The sequence below is a fragment of the Passer domesticus genome, chromosome 3 (assembly GCF_036417665.1).
Source record: "Passer domesticus isolate bPasDom1 chromosome 3, bPasDom1.hap1, whole genome shotgun sequence".
NCBI classification, from domain to species: Eukaryota; Metazoa; Chordata; class Aves; order Passeriformes; family Passeridae; genus Passer; species Passer domesticus.
Window position 1 is genome coordinate 101,370,216 of NC_087476.1, and position 24,475 is coordinate 101,394,690.

General features: G+C 37.1%; 1 protein-coding gene across 4 annotated transcripts in view; it reads left to right on the forward strand.

Annotated features, from left to right (window-relative positions):
* CNST (consortin, connexin sorting protein) overlaps window positions 1–24,475 on the forward strand; it is a 47,116-nt gene that overhangs the window by 16,824 nt on the left and 5,817 nt on the right. For all 4 annotated transcript variants that reach the window (XM_064414703.1, XM_064414705.1, XM_064414704.1 and 1 more), the window contains 8 exons: window positions 4,012–4,217; window positions 5,280–5,310; window positions 7,820–7,906; window positions 8,367–8,481; window positions 10,874–10,895; window positions 11,069–11,165; window positions 15,968–16,839; window positions 24,033–24,168. In XM_064414703.1, coding sequence (XP_064270773.1) covers window positions 4,012–4,217; window positions 5,280–5,310; window positions 7,820–7,906; window positions 8,367–8,481; window positions 10,874–10,895; window positions 11,069–11,165; window positions 15,968–16,839; window positions 24,033–24,168 — 1,566 coding nt within the window. The remainder of the gene's footprint in view (window positions 1–4,011; window positions 4,218–5,279; window positions 5,311–7,819; window positions 7,907–8,366; window positions 8,482–10,873; window positions 10,896–11,068; window positions 11,166–15,967; window positions 16,840–24,032; window positions 24,169–24,475) is intronic.

Genomic DNA, 24,475 nt, shown 5'->3' on the forward strand with positions numbered 1-24,475 from the left:
AAGGACAAGGCAAACGTATAGTGATTTATTTGCTTGTTCTGCTCTCCATCTGCAATCTCAGGAATTCCCCAAGTGGAAATTCATAGACTTGTAATACTTTGGAGTGAATTTGTCACCTGACTTACAGTTGCTTTTTGCATCCATTTCAGTGCCCTGGAGTAAGCAGTTACAGGATTTAATCTATGTATTGTTTGAAGGAGAACCTCCTTTGAGCCCTCTCGATGCTGTAAGAAATTGAGAGGGGATGGACAAGTCTATAGCTCCTAGATCCCAATTTTTTCTCACATCCTTTTTATATACTCACCATAGCTTTGAATGTACTATGATTATATCTGGTTAGGGAGGACTGGTGACCAAAGAATACATGTACATTTTAACTGAAGAATTTAAACTTTAGTCATTATTCATAATGTTATTCCTTGTTAAGAGTTGTACTAACTTTAGTGTGGTAGAGATAGTGACTCATCAAGTTTAATCTGTTTCAATATATTTTTGTAAATATGGACTTCAGATTATCCATATTCTCTGAAAATAAATTCATCTTTTTTCAAAAGGTCAGCCCTGGCATAACTTAGTATTGTCAGATCATTATATGATTCCTTAACATAGTATAACATGGTATAACCTGCACTCAGTCTTTTTTCCCCAAGTTAAATTCTGCTACATATGCTTTTTCTATGAATTATTCCACTTATTTCTTATTGCAGCTTGAAGGTGGAGGAAGGAGGAAAGTGTTTGGGATGGAATTGGTGTTGAAGGGAATAAAATATATGAATATAAGATGGTCAAATTACATGAAAATTCAAGTAACGTTATTTAATTTAGGGTTGTGTATCAAACAAGATTTTGGTCTTGCTCAGTTGAAGTTGTATGTTTACTACCAAACTTTTATCTTAAAATCTCTTCTTTTAAAAATGAATAATTTTTAAATACTTGCTGGTCTTTTTTCTTTTTTCCTCAATAGTTCTTGAATGAATCAGTCTGAAACAGCTTTCTGTATTGGGTACCAAAGAATGTTTAAAAAAAGAAATTGCCATATGTTTTCTGTACTAGAAACTTCTGTTACTGGTGACTTTAGTGCTACTGAATATGAAAATTCAAATTCATATAAAAAACAGAAGGCAACATCCATAATTTTATTTTGATAGCAAATCACTCATACTTGCACCTTGGATTTATCCTCAGGTAGGTAACAAAGAGCATCTTAATTTCATATACTTGCAGTATTAAAAAAGAGAAAAACCTGAGACATACTGAAAAATGTGGGGGTTTTTAAGTGTGTCAAAATTTGATCTCTTTTAGGCAAATGTGGGGCTGCTTCTGTGAGCTGTTGGAGAAATTGAGAGAACGTTTGCTTCTCTCCATGTCTTAGGAAACATTGACACATCCAACTGGGCATAGAAGGGGTCACTTGAAACATTTGTGAGTCTGGCAGAGCAAAAACTTGAGCCTGGCTCTTTGCCACGGACCTGCTGAGTGCTCTGGCCACTGATGTCTTCTGTGTCTTTTTGACACATTTTCATAAAGGTTTTGGTTCCATTCTGCGGTGGAGTAAATATCAGTGCTTTATAAAGTGAAAAAAATTAATCCTTCCTTATTAAAAAATCAGAAATATAATAAGATACTTATATCTATTTGCTTTGGACAGTAAGATTGCTTGATTCCTGGAAAAAATAGAGTGCTGTTTTCAAGAATGGGGGAAAAAATAAATAGGGATCCTAGTCCGTCACATCTTTATGGTGAAATAGCATTACAAAGTGTTACAATAAATGTTGTGGTGCTACTAGGGCACAAATATTGTCTTGTGTTGAAAATCAAACAAGTTAGAATTAACCCACATAACTTAAGGCCTCCCTTTCAAAATCAGGTAAGAAATTTGAGGGCAGGATTTGAATACAAATGGCAGCTCAATCATATGTACAAATAATAATGCAGTTTATGAACTTTGTTAGCAACAGTATCATGAAAACACTAAAATTAAGGTTTTTTTATGGGAGTTGCTATTGAGCATGTTGCAGTGAATGTTCATGTTTTGATATGACAGGTGATTATTAACTGCTTTAAAAAGTGCAGCTTGAAGTGACATTTGGTTGCTTTGTTTGTTTTTCTGAAAGTAAAGGTTTGTCAGCACACGAGGACCCTCTTTTCTGGTTTCATGATAATGTGCTAAACAGGAAGCTGTATTTTTAAAGACAGCCTTAATTCCATCTCTAGAAGTATTTCCTGGTTTGTATCTTGCATCCAGTTGTGTCTCTTGTTGCTTTTGGCCCACAGGAAACCCAAATAAATACCGGAAAAGATCAGATATGTGCATTAATTTTGAAGAAGCAATGTTAAGTTACACCCTTATTTTTTCTGGCAGTAAGCCCTGTGAAAATAGTCACCCACAGAGATTATTAGTAGTCCTTACTTGGATAGTTTACTAAATAAAGAATTTAAAATAATCAAAATGGTGAAGTGTTCCATGGACAAGCTAATACCTTTCTTAGGTCCTAAATCTTAAACCTGAATTATCATTATTGGGTTTCAGAGGCAATGGAAACAGAGGGGTCTCAAACCAAGTGCCCAAGCTGAGGACACAAAGGTGCTTGAAACAGTGCCCTCAGCTATCCGTCTTTCAAATGATAACATGATTTCAGCAAATGTTGACTGGGGAACATTACTCATTACAATTTGAGTTTAATAAAAGTTTATTATGTGCATTTCTGTGGCCAAATTCTCCAAATTGTTTTAAGCAATTGTGGGAATTTTTTGAAGTTCAGTCTTACCCAAGTGTGTGAAATTCAATGTTTTATGGAGAAATAAAAAGGAGTTTATTAACTGCTGGAATCAGCTGTAGTTTTCTGGTTGCTCCTAAGACTGTGTTTTACAGCAGCCTGTCATTTATTGCTCTCTGATCTTTGTGAGAGACTGATACAGTCAGTATATGGGTAGTTGATTTCTCCCATTGCTGCTGTCACCACTACTACTCTACGCTTCTTTGTTAATCTCATTTAACATTTTCTCATAACTATCATACTTATGATCAAAATACACAAGTTTTGCATTTCTAACAATAAAATGTGGGATTTGCACCCAGAAAGTTTTGGGGTATTTTTGTAATATTCTTGTAGTGTTTTGCTTTACATTATTTTTCATATCTCCACTGAATGCCCGACTTTTTTTTTTGATTTCTATAAAACTGGGGACAGACAACAGTGAACTGCCAAGAAATGCACCATGGAGAACATAGTTTTCGGTCTAGCAAGAAGTTCTGGGATCTAAATTCAGTTTACACATCCTTGTGTCATTGTTACCAACATAGGTCAGCACTACTGCCTCTTTCCCTGGACACTCAAACTGTCCAACTGTGTAAAGTGAGGGTGGTCTTCCTTTTCACTCAGCAGGAAGGTCCCCTTAGACATCTCTCTCCTACAGTGGAGTCCCACACTGGCATCATCTGCTTCTTTTTCTCCTTCAAGATCCTGCTGTCACTGTGAGGAGCCACTGTGTTACCATCAGGAACTGGTTGAATTGTCCTTCCTCCCTTGTGTCTGTCCCTGCCCAGGACCCCTCCTTGTCTGAGGTCCTTGGCAGGAGCAGAGAGACAAACTGAAAACCCCACTCATACTGCCCTCACCTACCTGCTATTTGCCCTTTTTGAGCAAAACTGCATTCTAGGCGCTTTTAGGTCATCGTGGTCTCTTATTAATAATTCTGTATAACACTTTCTAAGTGTTCTGATTTTTTTTCCCATATGTGAAAGCAGGGTCCCATTTAGAAGTGTACAAAGGTCCCATTTAGAAGTGTACAAATATATCTGATGAATGTTGCTGTGTTGTGTTGGGTAGGTGAGCTGACAGTGGGACAGACCTGTCACAATGAATTTTGACATTGCCAGCATTTAGTTCAGCAGCAATGTTGTTTAACATACCAGGTTTTTATTTATAACATTCGTATTGAAATTTCCTAAAAGAGCAACTCAATGTATTTTTTTTTTAATCCTAACCTAAGTGCTTGTCCTTTTTAAAGGTATTTCTACAGTGGGAGCCACAACGATCCAGGAGGAAAATGCTCTTAATACAGATACAGATTTTGTGCAGGCTGAAAGTGCTGTTGAAGCAAAAGAAAACTTTCATCCAAAGGACCAAAAGCAAACATTGCAGTCTCTTTTTTCTTTGCTCCGTGAAGAGGTTGAGCAGATGGATTCAAAGATACTGCCCCTGTGTCTCCATCAGGTACTTTCTATGATTTTGGTGTACTGCACCCAATTTTACTTTTATTTGAAACCTTTTTTCATTAAGAAATATATGCATAAATGAGATTTATACCAATACTCATATCTGGGCAGGATATTTTGATGCATATCAGGTGGTCAAGGCAAATGTCTCTTCTAACATCTTCTAATATTTCCTAAATATTAGAAATCACAGGGGGACTCATCTGTGAGGTGCCTGACTGTTCTGGTATCAGCATACCTGCAGTCCTGGACACATTTTGCCAGCCCTGCCCTTGCCTCGCCATGCATGGCACACAGGAAGGCTGCCAAAATTTGCTGTCCCCAAGGACTGATTAGTTGCTGCTTGTAAAGGTCACTGGTAGGGTAGAGCTCTGTGGAATACTTCTGAGGTTTATTTTTTTTGTGTTTCATCACATTTACAAACAAAGATGTCAGTATTCTTCAGCTTTTTAGGAAAGCCTGCACAGTTTTGTAACAAGCACAAGTAAGTTATTGTTGCAATTCTCAAATATTTTTTGTTTACAGGAAGACAAAAGACTGTTCTTTTCTCATCAGTCAGGAAATCTCCATTTCTGTTTTAAAACATTGCAATGTAATGCTCAGGAGAGAGCAGCAATGATCTTAATTTGATCAAACATAAGGAAACATTGGTCAGGCACAGAATTCAAACTTTTGAACTGGTGTCAGTAAAAATTGTACTTCTGTTGTAGGTCATTTTAAAGCTTTGCTATTAAGATAACTAAAAATGTTTCTGAAATAATTTTTATAGTTGTAGGAACTTAAAACCCTACTAAGGTTTTTTGGTTTTGTGTAATTCTGTAAATTACACAAAATCAAATCTGTTTTGTGTGAGAGGATTTAATATTTCTGTGGTATTTGATTCTCTTTTCAAACCATTTTCCTAGAATAGGAATACATGTATTTTGTCAGAACATTAATATATTACCCAAACTAAATAGGAACCTGCAAAATAGATGTTTCAAGCTATGATTAAAAGTTTATATTGCATCCTTACCACCATCATGAGAATTATAGAATCTTGTTTTTTTCACTTTTGCAGATAGCTGAGACCTATTTTCAAGAGGAGGAATGTATCCTTTTACTTGCAGAAATTGTTGCACAGTATTAAAATAATGTGGTATGATAAAACATAAAAGTCCAATGCTTTGTTGTTAACTCACATCTTGTGGGTCAGGGTTAGAAAGGAGTGAACAACCATAATTCACCCATGAGTGAACACACAGTATGGTAGCAAATCCTTCTTAATCAAACAGCTGGATTGTGAGCTAAGGGATAAATTCACGTCCAACAGCTGTACTGATGCAATCATTAATAGCTAGACAGAAAACCTTTTAAAAGAACTTTTGTTTTTATAAGATAACTGCTATTCTAATATATTCTAATATTCTAATATTAGTAACTGGGAAAATGTCCATTTTACAGATAGGGTGTGTATTATATCAAATAGGGTACTTACAGTAATGATAAAATTGTTACAACCATTGATTAGAATATGTACTAAAAATGTCTAGATTGGAATAAAAATACCAAACACCTGGAGCTGACATCAGCAACCTGCAAATAATAGTAAAATAGTGTTTGACAAATGCTAATCAGTCAAAATCCTGTCAAGGTAGTCTGAGAAATTGTTCTAGGAAAATATGGGTAACTGCTTCTGAGAACAGTTTAATAGTCCAGTTTGTTTTGATTTGTTCCTATAATGCAGGTAAGTTTGGTCAAAAAGTTGTAATAGTTGAACTACTGATAATTATTCTGATACATTTCAGTAATTGTGTGAGAGAATAATAATACTAAACCTTAAAGTTAAGTCAGAGTTTTAGAAAAGGTGGACTGGGATTTCCTCTTTGCTTCAAGGGGAAAATGATTAGATTATAAAAAGAAAATGCCAGTGGTAAGCCCTTAAGGTGTATGTGATTCACTAAGATGCATAATATATTAGAGAATTTGTGCATACTGATTATTTATTTATTATGTAGTTTGTACAAACAAAATACAGCAAATAGACAATTGTGTAGGCTAGGTAACAAGGCATGAGAAACCTAGACAAATTATATTAGCCTGTAGATAAAACCAGAGAGCTAATAGTTGCAGTGTTATAAAAGCAACATATAAAACAAAATATCCATCACTGTTGTAGAGGACTGCAGTTTTGTTTTGGTCCTCCTAATTCAAAAGTGTCCATCAGAAAATGTGAATTGCACAGCACAAATTAAAGGCATGGAAAAATTCTGTAGTAAGTTATAATGCAGGGGGTTATAGTAAACTTAAACTATAAGTGGCATGGTAGAAACAGTTCCTCTTTCATTGTTGCTGCTTTAATTGAAAGGCATTCCATTTAAAGCTGATCAAAGGAAATATTTTTTAATGCAATGTACACCTGATGTGTGGAATTCAACACCACTATATAATACATATTTATGAAGGATATCTCCACTGTACCTCCAGCCATCAGTTTCCTGAGGTTAATAAAGAACTTACTTGATCATGTTGCACTGTATTAATTATCCATGACAGACATTTTAATTCATCCAGTGTGGAATCTCATATTAAAAATAATGCAGGGTTTGTTGCTGTGATCCTCTAAGGCTCTCTCTCTCTGTGATCTGTAATTCTGTTTCTAATAACAGATTTCCTGAAGACAAGGAATATTCTTTCCATTAATATTCTGTTCATAAGCCATGCTGTTGCATGAGGCTAACCAGAATAACAAGTACTGGCTGTGTTTTTCTAATAATTACTCCAGTGTTTTAATTAGCATTAATAATGGAAAGTGGGTTTTCTGTATTACTAAGAACGTCATTCACTTCTATCCTCATTGTATTGTAGAATTACATTTCAAATAGCTGTAAAACAGCTTCAAACAGCACAACTAACAACTCAGGCTTAGTGGAGCTGGCATTATCCTGACTATTGTAAAATATGTGACTATCAGTTTAACTTTGTGCATATATTGATAACCCTAAGGAAGGGGAAAGACTTCTTCATATAGAAGAAAGTGAGCAGACTCTAGAGGAAAACAAAAGGTAAACTCAGCAGTCCAACAGTGTTGTGTATAATGGTTGAAAAGGGGGCAGGTATTTTTCAAAAGTGGAAGTTGGATCAGTTGCTTTAATACTGTCTTCATCTGGTCAGTAGAAAGGAGTCATATTTTCAGTTAGTCGTGGTAATTGGCATGTATTTGTATTTCTTGTGAGATACGTGCTGGTGTTTGTTTTGCTTGTCATTTCCCAGAGATTTCATTTTTTTCGTAAAGTTATCAATATAATGACATTTCAGTCATTTCTTTTCAAGAAAAATCTTCTATTGTGCTTCGGGCACATGGGAAGAGGTACCTGCTGAAAAGAATAGGATTTTCATTTTTTGAATATTTCTCAACTAATTTTACTTCTTGCCTGCCGTTTTTATGTCTGCTGTTTTTAATGTCTTGCACAAAAATTGGGATGCTAGCCATTTCTCACTTTGATTCACTTATTTCAAATTTCAAGTGTGTAATTACTTCCCTTTCAAACATGATGCCAATTATAAGTAAGATATACCATGTCTGCATTTGTGTGCATTTGCCTTTAACCTCTCCTTCAGATGAGAAGGCCATGAAGTTCATTCAGCTTGAACGACTTTATCATGAGCAGCTGCTTGCAAATCTTTCTTCCATACAGGAACAGTGGGGTGAGTACCAGCTAAACTAATATGGAAGAGCAAACACTTTAGTTTCTATTCCTAAATAATAGAGTTACATTTCCAGGCTAAAAATGTTACATAGCAAAGGTGGCATTGATATCAGAATTTCTCTGAGCTTGTTACAAGAAGAGTCTTCATGCTTTGGAATTTTTTGCACACGTTTAATTATAAATGTGAAAATAGTTTGTAGTTCTTTATTCTGTTAATCAAGATTTTGATCCACAGTTGTTTCAAGCTCATTTTTTGTGTTAGGATTGGTGAGTGTGATGTGATGAAAATAAAGTATCTTCTGAAAGAATAGGATGATATTCTACATAGTCTGAAACGAGACTGTAGAACATACACAGAAGAGTTGTCAATATTTCTCCATTAATTAGTTTCACCTACTTGTATTATGTTAAGCTACTTTTATAGTATCTTAAGTAAAAGTTATTTTGATTTAATGTAGAAAGAAAATGGAAAACAGCAGTTCCCAGTCCAGTTACAACACTGAGGAATTCAGATAAAGAGCTGAGTGGCCAAGAACTGGAAAAGCTTACTAGAGTTTGCTCTTCACATCAACAGTGAGTATAAGAAAGTATTGTTACTCCTCAAACTAATATGTTACTGTAGGTGTTGTCTCCTTGCCTTTATGGGTGTTCTGAAATAATCAGTGTCAAAATAAAAGTTGCATCACTGACTTGAATTTGGTTATGAGGTGATGGTTCCTTCTGATATGTAACTAAAATATTTTTACCATCGGTTTTCACATTTTTAAAATTTTGTTTGAGGAACGCATGAAGACTAAATCTGAATTTGTTTTACAAATCATCAGTCTTCCAGAATAGGAGTTTTGAGTTTTGTTTTTTCAATCAAAGGAAAAACTGAATAGTGTTAATTTAGGAAGAGATAGACTGTAGAACTAATGATGGTATTCCTGTTTCATACCTATTGGTTTAATCATTGTTTCAAAATGCAAATGTACAGCATCTCACACTTCAGCACCCAAACCTACCTTATAGGATTTTATTCCCAAATTTCCATATTTTAGGACAATTTCTTAATGCTTAAAGTAGTTCTTGTTACCTTCTATTAATTTCATATTGGTTGCATTTACATGAAGCAGTAATTCTGTACTTTCCTAGCATGACAGCGTTCTGAACAGTGAAATCTCAGTTGGTAGCTGCTTTGCCTGATCCATCAGCCTCCTGAATCAGTGTATCAGTGTACAACAAACTTGGGCCTAGGGTGCTTTTCTGGGTAGTAACACATATGGGATTGTACCCATCAGGTAGGAGGAGGAGATCTGTTCCTTCATGGGTGAATATCCTACTGTCCAGACATTGATTTTACTGCACAGATGGAAGAAATCATACGAGCTGCCACTGAAAAATGATCAGCCAACAGCAATAAGGAAACTAACTACATTCAAAGGCTGTGACAGCCTCTCAATTAGATGAGGAGAGAGAACTTTCTCTAGTACATTTGCATTGGCTTAGTCAATCTGGATATACAAAAGCCAAACTGCTAATAAAGAGTATTGATTTGGTTATCAATTTTTTTTCATCTGGGTGATGGTAGCAAAGTTTGAAAACACCCCAGCTGATTGCCAGAATCCGTGCAGGGATTTTTCACGAGTATTCTGAATGCCTTTGGGAGGGAGCCCCTGGAAAGGTATTCCTGCATTCCCACAGGGAGAGGGGGCAGGTGTGGCACTGGGGCTGCAGGTTTGCAGCTGCAGTGAGCGCCTGCGGCTGCCCCAGCCCGCATTGCCTGCACAGGAGCTTGTGAGCCCACTGAAGGGCTGAGACTCAGCTCTGCTGTGATTTGTGTGCTGCAACGAGCAGCACCTCCCTGCCTTGCTGAGAATAACTCTGCTTTCGTCTTCGTTTCAGTTTTGAAATGTCATTCCCTGTTCTGAGAAAAAGAGCTGCCATTTGATAAAAATTAAGGCTTGTGTTCATTTCCTGTGATCAGTGCTCTGTATGTAATGCTGTTACTCTTTCAGACTCTCAAGGCAAAAGCCTATTTGCATTTCTTGTTTCATATAGGGGGTTTTTCCTAGGTTTAAACTCATTTTAGTTTTTAATTGAAGTTACATTTTAATTTTTAATTAATAGCATGCAGGTCTTGGAAAATATGAGCATTCTGCTTTTTTAATTGAAAGTAATGTAAATTTTTCTCATACTCAAGTTTCACAGCTCTTTTGCTCTTTAAAGATAGTTTTGAGTGTCGTTTATTTGAATTTTACATGGTAAAATGTAAAAGGCAGTGTAACTTTTTGAAGTTTTGGTTAGAGAATATGAACATCAGTACTCTTCCCTTGTCTCTCCAATTTTTTTCAGTAGCTTTAAATAAAATGCTCCACATTTTATCTTCATTGCTGTATGAAGGACTGTAAGACAGATTGTGTGTGATAGATCACATTGTGTTTGAATCTGTATCCAGCTGGCAAAGTCCACGCTGACTGTGAGCAGCGTTGATTCACCTGTGAATCTGAATGGACTCAGTGGGAGCTGCTGTACCTTACAGAACCCAGAAAATGTCCCAGTCTGTGGAGAGGGAAATACGATTTTTGGGGAGGGCATTTCATTCCTCAATCCCCTTTATAATGATCTCTATTTTTAAATATTAGTAGATATCAAGTTCTTGTATGATTTTTAATGTTGGTAGAGTTTCTTCTGAGCATAACCTTTTACAGGAATGTACATTGCTTGATATGTTGCAGTAAATTTGCTTCTGACTGCTCTCTCAGGTGGAACAATGTTAGGGCTAATTGGTCTTCGGATGATATTCATGCAAGTACAGATCTGTGCCTGAAGGTATGCTAGCAGGCTGACACTTGCTATGGAAGAAAAGTTCTGTGCTAATTTTAGAGCAGAGCAAAGGTTTCTTTCTAAGACTTCACTTAGATTTATCATGAAGAATGTTGCTACTAGGTTATTTAATTTATTCTTTTTTTCTTTATTGCTGCAGGCCACAGGCATCCAGAAATAAGGTAAGAAGCTGTTTAATTGAATTCTGCTTTGTCAAAAGTTGGTAATAAATATATTTTAAATATTAGATAAAATCTTTCAAGTTTAGAAGCTTTTTGAAGTTTGAATGTCTCAAAAAGCCACATCATTCCTGTTTAATTCCAAAGATTACAGGGAATGCTATCATATTTTACAGCTGGTAACTGCAGAAAATACATGGGAAAGCAGTTGTTTACCTCAGTTAATGGAATCCAGAACTTTAAAGGAAAGAGAAGCTACTGCTTTTAAATCAGGTATGTGTATATGTATGTACATTTGTTTTAAATATTACACTGTAATTACATATTCCTATAAATAAAATTAAGCTATTTCATGTGAAACTACAGCATTTGTTGGATCTCTACAGATGCACAAATGGATTTTTTCTTTTTCTCATCACAATGGATAAATAATGCCATTTTAATTAGACATCGATATTCATAACTGTAAATTCTAGCCTCCATCAAAAAAAAAAGTCTTAAATGTGCATGCATTTATGGATAGTTTTTATGTATACAAATATATACTAGGTAATCAACCTGATGACAGACATTCAGAGGTGTGGTAGTGGAGTATAGTTAACAGTATTAGTAACTATTTTAAGTTACATGCACTGTACTGGTTTTGAGATGCATTTTTCTGAAGCAACACAGAAAATTATGAAGCCTTTGGGAGGTCTTGAAGAGAAAAACATTCAGTTAATTGTTTTCAGTACATACTTTTATGTCATTTTCAGCCTCATTTTCCTTTTTCTGCCTTGGGGCAGTGGCCATTTTGTTTGAATCTTTGGGTTCTTATGAAACATTTACAAATTAACGAATTGTTGAAATGGAGACAGAATGGGAAAGAATATTGGTAGACAACCAGTCTGTGCTTTATCTCTCCTCTCTCTGAGCAAAAAGTTTCTGGTATTTTGCCACATTTCGGTTGCCAAAATTGGCTTAAGCTAAGTACCTTCCCTCAAAACCAGCTAGAGTTCTTCAGAAGATGAGAACTGGCCTATGTGATCCTAGGAGGTCCCTTTCAACCCAAACTATCCTACAAGTGTGTATCAGCCAGGATGTTCAGGAGAATCAGAAATTAATGAAGATACAGAGTCACAGTTCTCTACATGTGTGGATCCTCCTTATCTCCATGCTCTTTTACCATGACCCCTATACTGCCTTTTCTCCACTTCTATTCCTGTCACCTAACTAAACATAAAGCATTAGAAACATGAAACAAACATGTTCTGCAGCTCAGAAAGCAGATCAAAAGAACACAGGTGCTTTTTATTTTTGAATGGTTGGAAATTCCCATGGAAAAAAAAAATTACAATTTTTCCTCTGATTTTATTCCAAGTGGAACCAAAAGCTTTCTGGAGAGCAGAATTTCTGAACATCTGAACGTTCTGAATTCAGGAGCATTTTGTTTCAATGTTGAAATACTCCAGTACAACATCTTGACGTAATGTGGAAGTAATTAATGGTGTAAATGGATCTTTTCATGCCTTTCTCTTAATGTGAATCTTGTCAAAATACCATCAAAATCTTTGGGTTCCTGTGCAATGTTGATAAATTGATAAAGCTATGTCATCCAATAAAAAGCAGTTCTGCTGAGAAATTTTCAGCAGTGCGAAGTACTTCCAACACAAAGATAGGAATATTTCCATCCTATCCTGAGTTTAAATGGTTGAAATTTGCAAAATATGCTTTTCAAAAGATTAGTGCTTTCTTGAGGAAGCAGTGAATTCTCTCCCTGGTGAGTGTGAGCAGCTGTTCAGGCAGCATGTGGTCATTAGCTGCTGCTGCCCTTCAGTGTCAGTGCATCCCCCATCTGCGTGGGGAGGAATGGCTTTGGTTGCAGTCAGAAGGATTTGGGTAGGGAAGGCAGCAGTGTGAACCAGAACAGAAATTTGACAAAAGTGATTCATAACTAAAATGCCATTCAGATAACAAGCTGTGCCTGAGTGGTGCAGCTCAGGACTAGAAGCAATGTGTCCATTTGGGACTGGTTTTTGATTTTGCCTGAACACCAGTGGAATCCTATATTGCAATAAACATACAGTTCCTAATATTTAACCTTTTCAGCAGTAGCCTGAATGCATGGGCCTTCTCACCCAAAACTTAGAATGCTTGACTTCTGCTTTTCATGCGGTTTTTTTCCTCTACCAAAAAAAAAAAGAAAAATGAAATGAAAAATGAGAAGTAAGCATGTAAAGTTTTACTTTTCATATGCATTTATCCACCAAACCACAGGAAGAACTACTTAACTCATTTAGCTGCTTGTAGTAGAAGTCTGGCTTACAGTAAGACAGGAAAAGGAAACTGTCACATGTTTTGAGAACAGGCCTTCATATGCATCCATATATAATAAGAATTTATGTAGCAATTATCAATAAGAATACGTAAAATGCATTGTAGCAATATCTGTATTGCTTTGTAGAGATTGTTGTACTGCACTATAGTAGCATCTTTGAAGTAAAATCTAACTTGCCTGGTAATCTGAAGCAAAAGTTACTCCCATTGATCTGCTAAGGTATATGGGAACATAGTTTGAGCCTCTGTAGGCAGTTGATCCTAAGAATTCACAATTCCTCTCTCCTGGGGCTACAGCGACCAACAAACAGCTTTATAAGAAGTCATCCAGTCAGAATTCCTGGGGCAGTACCTGATTAGATTTCTGCCTTTCTGAACAAGGGTTGTGAAGGGTCTGTTCTATTAAATTTTACTTTCTGGCAGATTTTCACTCTGAATCTACCAACAGAGAGAATTTTGCCCTTAATACTATGTGTATATATTAAAAGATGAGATTTGATACATTCTTTTCCCATTAATTTCTTCAGCTTCTGACTGAAAGCAGAACCTTAATAGCATTTAGTGTTAACTAAAGATAAATTAATGTGTTTCATGAAAACCTTCCTAATGAAACGCTGAATTTAACAAAACTCTCAGCATAAGTTTGCAGTGTGTACGTATAATTTAGACTCATTTGGAGTCTAAATGGGGAGGAAGTCTTTATACTGTGTTTACTGTTAGGTACTATGGGATTTGTTTTTAACTGAGAAGAAGGATGAAGATGGAGAAGTGTGAATTCTCCATTGGTAGATTACTGTGGATCAGTATTCTGTCTGCTAGGCTGTCCTGGATTAGCAGGACAAAGCGGTGCCTACAGGTTCCTGTGATGAGCAAACCAAGTGTCAATTCTAATGCAACTCTGTCAAGGGGAGAAGAAACCATTTTTTTAATTACCATAGGTGCTTTTGTTGCTAAGAAATTTTCTGTAGACACTTTGTTGTACTTCTGTCAGTCAGGCAAAAATTACTTCCGCCAGTGGGTATGTCTTCAGTTAATTTAGTGTAGGCAAAAGCATATTTTCTAATTAAGTCTTCAAGTATTTGTCTTAACTTGCCCTCCGTCTATAGTGGGCATGGGTTGCCTGAGGTAGCTGTAAATATTGAACACTGCTGAAAACTTGGTGTGAATGATTATTGCATCCCAGTTCTTGTACATCTGTGGTTACATAACCGTGCTAGGATCACTTATTGCTTTCTTAGGAACAGTGCCCTGAGCTCAAGGGACACCTTTGACAGTAAAGAATCGGATTCAATTTCCGATTCCATTTAATCTTTGTTTCACTTGGGGCTGCCAACAAAGATGCCTGTTGTAATGTGGATGTATCCACTAGGAAAAATTGACAGATGGTAACAAAATCTTGTACCAATAATCCAGGCTGTGTTTGAGCTCATGACCTGTATGTGAAGGGCTTAGTATCCCATTACAAATCCCTTGAGCTGTCTACTCATCTGTGTCTAATTTTTAAAAAGTCCCTATCTCACACCTATTCTTTCAGTGTTTTACTGGTTAGGTTCCCTGTACTCTTTCTTTCTGTTAATGTTATTCTGATTTTTTTTTCCCACATTTTGATTTGCTTGGATATTCTCTTTTTCAATTTCCAAGTCTGTCTTTTCCATGCTGCCTTCATTTCATTAGACATTAAAAGGGGTATAGTTTGGAATTTAATTAAACTGTTCAATACAGTGAATTAATGCAAACATTTGTTTTAATGAATGTGACTGTTTTGTGTAACAAGTTCAGGAAATTGCTCACATTTTAAGAGAGGTTTTAGCAGGTGAGGAAGAATAAAATTGGCATGGAGAACTCAGTTAAGAAGGGCATTGTTTGATATCTTTATTAATCTGTTCTTAAGACCTTTCTGCTCTTCACTATGACCAAAAAATGCAAATAAGTACTTTTATGAAGTTTTTAGTTTGTTGATTGTGAATATTGCTATTACTGCAACAATAGTCCTATTATAACATAGTATTAACATAGTTTTTATTAAAATATGTAATAAAAGGCAGTTTCTGTCCTAGCTAGCTTACTTTGATGTTTTAATTCTTAACAGCCCCTTTCTCTCTTTTTACACCTAAAAGCAAAGTTTTGGCTTTCTTGTAATGGTTAATATCTAATAAATTCATAGATAACTTGGGCTAAGCATCTACTCCTTCATCAGCAGATTATGCCAACAGTAGGTGAATTCACAAGCTATGTAGAATTCTTTGTGTGTTTCTGAAATTTCAGATAAGAAAAAAGCTAGTGATCTGAAAATTTAAGATTTATTAAATTAGTACGATTTCAACTTCTTTAACGAAGTGCAGATATCTTTCTAGGTGATAGATACACTGGCATCAAGGTACAGTTTTCTGTAATTAAGTGCATTTGCCTGAACTCCAGGCTTCCATGAGATGGCTCACATAAAATATCCATTCGAAGAAAAGTGACTGTTCACAAAGATACTGACTTATATACTGGGAGTCGCTTTTTTCAGAAGGACACTGAATTGTGTGCTTCACCTGCAAGAATGTGTGCAAATACTTTTTTATTTCCCCGAACCAGGAGTCAGAGACTACTAACAAAAGTTATTCTGACTGGAGCATAAAGTATCTGCCCTTTATGGGAGAGCATTTTGCAGCATTAGGTTACAATGTTATCAAATCACAGTATACTCTTTCCCCCCTGGGCTGATGCTTTGAATCATTTAAAAACTCTGGAACTGTTTTTCCTATTGCACTTAGGTACTGAAACTTGTCCTGGCATTGCACCAAAGAAAGAAGATAAACAGCTGAGCACTGTCTGCCCAGGTGAAAACAAAACTGAGAGACAGACAGAGGCAGCGAGCCTTCGGGTAGCTGCAGGAAAGGACCACATGGAGGAGCAGCACTGCAGTGCTGAATCAACCCTGGAGCCACACACCCAGTCCACAGGGACAGGGGGCAGGCCTTCCTCGGGCTGTTTATCATCTGGGGATGCTGGTGAAGATAACAGCCTGCAGCTGAGGGAAAGACAGCTCTCCAAGGATGCAGTGAAAATAGAAGGGGCTGGGGAGCCGGGAGTGAAACTCCCTCTTGAGCCAATGGTAGATGCTTTGGCTTTAACAGATGATGATTATATGCCTGCTGATTTGGTTCCTTCTGACAAAGATGTGCCAGCTGATAGAAGTCTGCTCAGATCAAAAAGTGCTGCTGGGTCTTCAGAAATTCCTAGTGGCCAGCTTGGAAGCAGTGATTTAAAGCAGCAACAGATACAGCCTGATGATGATGATGATGAACAGCCTTCATGGGACAGAACTGCCTCAGGTGAATGCTCTGGCTGTAATGAAGTGTCTGAGCATGAGAGTACTGCCCATTCACGGGTGGGCAAGGAAATACAGAGAGCAGCAGGACAGGAGGAGAAGGTCAATAATGAGCAAGAAGACTTATTTCTGAGATTTTTGAATGGTAACATAATAGACACTGAAGAATCTGCAGACTTAGCAAACCAAGAGGACTTTGACACTGTTCCAGATATTTCACCTGAACGAGCATCTTATAACTCCCTGGAAGCTTTATCACTAGATGACAGCTTTTCTTCTCTTGATGAACTTACAAGAAGGATAGAGATTACTGAGGTAAATATTGTAAATCCTATAAAATCTTTCATGTTTATCTCAGTTAAAATATTTTAGATATTGCCAACTTAAAAATATGTTAAATATTCCTTTATGTATCACTTTTCCAAATCTGCAATCTATACATATTTAATTGTTCTGAGTTACTCAGAAAATAAGTTTCACTTGGCCTCTCTGTCTCCTTCTTGACCACTGTGTTTCAAAAATAAGATTGATATCTTATATATGAGTGTGATACCTGGGGGGGTTGATATTTTTTTTTATTCTGACAGAGACTGTTAAGAGGTGTTCTCACAATTCCTGTTAAATCAAATTTCATATCAGAAATCTACATAATACCTATGATGTACCATCATTACTTTCTATGCACAGAACAAAGTTTGCTTTTTTGTGCTTATTCCATAGAGGTGAGAATTACATATAAATTCTGTATATGAATGAATGGGTTTCTGATTTTGTCAAGTTAGGCAGATTTGTTGTTGAAGCCAAGCTAAGAAAGAGCTTCTAACCCTGAACCCATCTCATAGGCCTGTAACAAGGATGAGTGCTTCATGAGCTAAATTGCTGTTCTGAAAATAGAGAAGATTTATTGCTTTGGGACTTTTTTGGAGAGTGTAATGACAACATCTTTGCTTCATTTCTTTTCTGGTTTTGCTGCATTTGCATCCTTAAGAGCTTTTTTTTAAATTAAAAAGGAGTATATTGTGAAATGATGTTATTTCAGATGCTGGAGGGGGAAGGCTTGTATGAAGCTATCTTCTTAGTTCATTTCTATTTTTAAGGTCTTTAACAATAGTCTATCCCCTTGGCAATAAAGTTACAGTACTTCTCTATAGATCAAGTTAATGCACAGTGACCAAGAACCCCCCACGATTGCTCAAGGACAGTGGCCAAGCAGGGAATTAAATACTGGAGGTCAATGCTGATGTTATTACATGTTTGGTAAAGTCCCCAAAGCTGAAAAGAGAGTATTTTGGTTTTTCTACCCACCTAAAGAGTTTCTTACATCCTTTCCAAGATCATGCCTCTTGTCTTTTTTGTGGACCCTCAGGAATTATGCCACATACCAGGACTGACAGCCATGTGCACAAAGCTGTACATGTTAATACATGTATCCCAAATTTTCCTAAGTCCATTGGCTTGTGTTCACTTAGAGGGTGGTTTTGAAAAAGAGCATTTTGTTGACAGTCTGTGCTAAGCCTGAATACGTGTATAACAAAAGAGTAATTTAAGTATCATCCCTCAGCATTAAATTTCTTTTGAGCCCACTGAAAGTGCTGCATTTTAGCAGAGGAGTACTGTTCTGTTTCACATAGATATAGCCTAATTTAATCCAATAGCATCTATTTTTAAACAGCTGTGTTTGTGGTGTTTGTGTTTCAGAGGATGGGATAGGAAGAGCATATTGATACTGTTAGAAAAATTATGCTTGTATTGATTGTTCCTGTGACTGATGATGATGCTTTACAGGGCATCTAATTTCAATTCCAGTTCGCTTTGCTGGTGCTGGGACTGCCAGTACTGTGATGGCAGAGTTGAGTCTCTGCAGAGGAACAAGTACCTTGAGTTTTTCAAGGTACTTTTCTGGCCATATAAGGCATCATGTTGGCTGCATTGGTGAGAGTCCACTTGGATCATTCTTAGCAAGACACCCGAGTTTTGTGTGAGGCAGGGGGCTTAAATGCAGAAGGGAAGAAGGATTAACATCAGTAGCAATTAAAATTTGTCATATGCAGCATCTGGGGTTTTTTCACAGTACTTGGGATTTCTAGGTGCCACAGGGTAAGGTAAGGGCAGCACACCAGCTTCTATTGTTTCATTATACACTCATAGGATGTTCTTCCAGTTAATCTTACCACCCATCAGTAGCCTAGGGGTTGTTTTTCAGAAGTGATGAGCACCCACAGCTTTCTTGGAAGACACATTTGAAAGAGTTTGGCACCCCTGAGAAAGCAGCATTGTTAACTTGTGTTCATTGATTTTGTTTCAGTGCCAAAATGAGATTGCACTGAAGTTTTGACGAGCAGATGGAATCTTTGTACCCAGCTGTAACACTTCTTCCTTTCTTGTCCTCTTGAAGGCTTTGAAATTGCATTGTTCAGGCTATGGCTACCTAAGAAGATAATGGTGTTTTGGTTGTTAATGAGGTATCTAGAAAATGCATTGGTAGCCACATGAATGAAATTAAATTAATCACATGAAATGTACCAATGTGGCAGTGAAAAAGAAAAAAAATAGTCAATTTGACTGTGTGTCACAAAGTAAGTGCTTATGAAACTTCCACAAACAAATTAGGATAGAAGGTGGAAGTAAAGATAATTTTGAAATAACCTGAAAAAAAAACTATATGGTAGGATAAAATTTCATTAATGTTCTTCAGTTGACATGTAATAATAATTTATTGAAGATGGAGAAGGGTAAATACCTGTGTATATATTTACAGTTAGGAAGTTTTGCTTGGCTCTATAGTGAAAGCCAAGAATCATCTCATGCAGTTTTCTAACTTAGATACTTTGTCACTTGCTTTTAGTTTATCATTTACAATAGCTAATTACAAGAGTGAAAATTCACCAAATTCCAACTTTAAATAGTTGCAAAACTGAAATAGTAGTTTTCATATTGTACAGGCCCTTATACTGGGTATTTCTTCTCTGGTACAAACCATGTACAACAATGTGCAAATGGTGGAAAACCACAGTCATTTTATAGAAACAAGATTTGTACAGCTAACAAAGAACTTTGAAGCACAGTCAGAAGCTGGCAACAACAGATACTAGAAGTATATAGCTCTTCTTAAATATCTTTGCTATCATTTCTCTGAGAATGAAATTACACACCAGTGGCAAAACAAATTGTAACCTCGATAAAGTTGCATTTTGCTATATAAAATTGAAGGTTCTACCATAAACTTTCTATGTGAGAGACAGGGAAGTGAGTAAAATCTTAATGTTTTTCCTTATTAGAACATTAGAATTGGAAATTCTTTTTAGAAAGCAATGTCTACCAAAACATAAACTTTTGGATGGCAGTTTGTATACCAAGAAATGAAGTTTCCACTAAGTTTGGAGGCAATGTTTGGGATCCTCTATTATCTTGTATGGCTTGGTATCTGTAGCTTTGGGTTTGTAAGAGCTGTGCTCCCATGTGAAGGGCTTACATGGTGTCTGCTGCTGTGTAAAGGAGCTCAGGTACTTGCATGGCAGGTGCTTCAGCAGGAAAAAGAGTTACCTTCAGTGGCTGTGGTGTGAATACTGAACCTGCTAAGTCAGCTCTTTTTCAGACTCCAATTACTCACTTATCTAATGTATTTTATTAGCCAAGGGGTTTGTCTGCTGTTTTACTGTAACACAGGCAGTCTTGGGTTCTGTCATTTTGGGGATTTACTGCTTTAAAAAAATCTGGTATTGCTTGTTGAGTAGTTTCCTGCATTCAAACCAAACTACTTCATACAATGAGCTTTCCTTCCATTTGTAGTGCCTCCATTTGAGGTTTTTATTTATGTCTATATGCACAACTAAATTCTAAGAGTCAAGTTCAGTATGTTTTCTCTCAGAAGTTTCTTCTCAGAACTTGAATTACAAGGCCTTATTTTCATAGTTTTGTCTGGTATGTTTATAAATATACACACATCATATTTGTTGAAAATAAGCCCAGTGTTTGTTATTTTATTACCAAATGCTGTTTTAAACAGAAGAGACAGGTAGTTTAATTAGTTTATTTCTTCCAATTTTGCAATCTGGTTATTAAAATTTATCTGAAAAGTGTGAAACTTTTGATTGAAGCAGATGCACTTTCTATTAATGGTGGGGAAAAGAGAAAAACTTTATTTAACAGGGTTTCAATTAACCAACAGTCATTGCTGCTTTCCTTTTTGCCTGTTGGTGAAAATGCCACCACACAGCTGCATGCACTCTCAGTTCCTGTACAGCGACTGTAAAAGCTCCTGTCAAAAGATTTTGTGAAGGCCAGCAGAGCTGAGTAAGCTCAGTTGCATAGATTCTCCAAGACCATCTTTTGTTAATTATCCAGCTTAGAATTAAGAAAATATCTGATGTTTCAATAGGGTCCTTTATGCAGCTCTTTCAGGTAAGAGCTGTTTGCAGGGCAGTCTGGTACAAGCCTGTTTTTTTCTGCCTGTGGGTCAAATCAAGCCTCTGCTTGACTTGTGGTCAACTGTATTAACCACAGTTCCCTCGTTAACTTCCAATTTAAATAATACATTCTGCTTTTTTTAATTCCCCCTGCTTCCTAAAGAGTGGAATGTAGAACTTCATCTTGTGTGGCACCTAAGTCCTTCTCTTTGGATGTTTAATTAATGGGAGATGGGTCTAATGTAATCACAAAGACAAAAAAACCCTCTTAAGTATATAACTTATAGAATTTAAAGGCAGATGAAGTATAGTCATGCCATAGAGCTGAGTCAGGGGAGGTTTAGGGTGGATATAAGGAAAAGTTTCTTCACCCAGGGGGTGGTTGGGCACTGGAACAGTGCCCAGGGCAGTGATCACAGCAGCAGCCTGACAGAGCTCAGGAAGTGCTTGGACAGTGCTTCAGGCACATGGTGTGACTCTTGGGTGTCCTGTGCAGGACTAAGAATTGGACTGGGTGACCCTTGTGAGTCCCTTCCAGCTCAACATATTCTGTGATTCTAGTCTAGGTATGAATTACATATCATGTAAAGGGGCCATTTTTTCAAAATCCAGTTTATGGCTTTTGTTGGGATAGAGAAGTAACACTGGCCACACTGATTTTTATTGCAAAATCAAAAGCACTTGCTCCTTTTTAAGCAAAAGAAGATGTTCATAATAGAGAAACCTGTGCTGTGTCAGATTAGTTCTTTATACATTTAAAGTAAATCCTGAAATGTATCCATGTAGGCTGACAGGGAAAGTAAATGAACCTCATTGTAGCAGGTCTTTCCTCCAGAAAGCCTTTTATGTAACTGTAATTACTGCAACACATTTCCACATAATCCTGTCAAGGATAGCCCTCTGGTTTTAAGCTTGGAGAAGACACAAGTTGGTGACACAGTCATTCAGAAACTACCAAGAGCCAACAGGCAAAGTGAAGTGCCTCAGGTTGCAGTGGTGACTTGCAGAACAGACCACCACTTCTAACCTTAGGGCAGACTGGTAGGAATGCCCTGCCATCTCTGGGTGACATTCCCACCTTGTGCTGTCCACGCCACTTGGGAACAATCATGCCAGGCAACAGCCAGCCTGCTGTGTGGGTGGTGTGGGAGGAGCAATTGATCCTCTTTATGAAAGCAATGCTGTAAGCAGAAGCTTAAAATAATCTACTCTATAAAAGGATATCATTTCATCTCCACCCTTCCAAATAAATAAGTCAAATTTAAGCACTCCTACATAATCCCCCTTCCTTGTCACAACAAAGAAACATAAGTGTTGATTTTTCTGCTGGCCTGTTAAATTTTCATTGTAGTTTTGCAAGGCTAATTTAACATTACCAGTAGAAGCTGCAACTCAGTGCACTCATTTTTGAGGTGAGACGCTTGAGACTATTATTTCTGGGTCATTTGTGCCAGCTACTGGTTCTCTGCATGTTGACTTAAACAATGTATTTCCTCTGCCTCCACACTTCCACTACTTTCCAAGTACTTCCTTGCATTGTTTCATTAAACAATCCTTTCAAGCTCTTGAGCAGATAAACAAAAGGGAAAGTGACTATCAGAAGTGTGGCGGAGATCAATTTTATCCTCTGAGTAGTTCTGGGTAACATTATTCGTCTGTTGAGGGCTATAAAATACTGCCAGACCAGAGACCTGCCAGTGCAATTGCCACATTTGTCAGTTCAGTGTTGCAAGGGCCAAAGCTGCTGCAGTGCCTATTGGATTGTGCCCCGTGTCTCACTGTGTGCAGGGCAGCCTCTCTGACTGCAATCGATGCTTTATGTAAGCTCGTAGCACCAGGCAAGCTTAAGGACATAAGTTATGGAGTTGTTTTCTGTTTCTCTACAGCTCTTGGAAATGCAATGCAGACAAGTTTTTATGGGTGATCTTCTAATTTATGTTAGAGAGAGGCTTAAGCAGTCTTTTGTCTGCAACTACAGTGTTACTTGGAAAGTTGGGGAGTTTGGAGTTTTTGTGGAAGTTAGAGGCCTTTGGGGTCATCTAACAGATGAGTTGCAAATTCAGTTGTAAATGTGATATGTTTTATCTTGTAGAATAACTACTACTTTTACATACATACTACTTTTCAATTTAACAAATGTTACTGATGATGTACAGAATTAAGTTTTTTAAAGTCTTACTAAGATCTAGGAAGAAATAATTATAACTTTTTTTGAGGCAAGGATGTTCACAAGGTAAAAAAAAAAGGGGCAATTCTGAACATACTTTCTACTTTAATTTCTATTTATTTCTAGCACACCAGGAACTCCTTGCTTAGGAAAGCATTTTTCTCCTGGTACTACACCTAATTTCATTTCATTAATAACCAGGAAGTTACAGACTGCTCAACCAACCCAGTATGGCTTACCATATATTCTTGGGACTAATGAAAATGCTATAGCAAAGAAAAAAGAAGGTGTGGTTTGTTGACTTGTTGACCATATTGCTGTTTGTGTGACCAGCCTGTGGGGAAGGATTTTTTAGCTGCTGCTGTATCCAGAGAGCTTATTACAATGTGGAGCTGGAATCTATCCAGAGCACTGAAGCTTTCTTTTTCCCTGGTGTTCCCTCTCTCTGGTTTTGTAGCCCTGCTGTAGCTGCTTGTCCCCCCTGGGGAACCAATTGCAGTGCTGGAAAATTAATCTCACAATAAGTATCTGATGGTCTCTGCAGGATTATATCTTTGGAGAGGCAGCAGCAGTGTGTCATTGACTTCTTACTGCCCTCTGATGATAGTGATTTTGACACAAATCCGCCTCACCACTGCCCCTGCCCATGTGAGCTTGGAAGGAACACAAAGTACGATCCAAGCAGAAAATGTGTGTGCATTTCACTTTTATAGCAATTAAAGGCAAGCAGAGTCGGTGAGCAGCAGAATGATACTGCAGCTGTCCTGTCTGTTCAGGACTTGATGTCTTCAAGAAGGAGGTTTCACAAGTGCTGCAATGTTTAAAAAAAGTAGACTGGAAACAGTTTATTAACTGTTTAGCTTGGCTCCTCCCTGAGTCATTGTTAGAAATCAAAGCATGAGCTCTATTTAACATATCACTGAATTCCCTGATAGATTACCCCAGTGGAAGGATTGGTGTCTATACTAAAGAAGAGAGATGACAGAGATGGAAAAACAATTGCTCAAGTCCAGCAAAGGCAAACAAAGAGAAGAGTGAGATTCCAAGAAATGGAAGACACATTGGATCAAGGTAGCTTAAATTTCTTAATTCATGGCTTGTGCTCTTGGGATGCAAATATTGTCAATATTTTTGTTCATAGCAGCAAACAGGCATTTATTGAACATGCTCTCATGTTTTTTTTATTGATCAAAGATTGTTAATCTGTACCAGGTTTGGGTAACAAGACTACAGAAGGATACAATGAGCACACTTCTGTTTTAAAGCTTGGTTGAGAATGAAGCCACTGCTTTTTTCCTCTGGCTGAATGATTTACAAGTGACAGATAATTGAAGTCCTTTCATTAATGCTCATTGCTTAGAGGTGAGAGGTGGAGGCT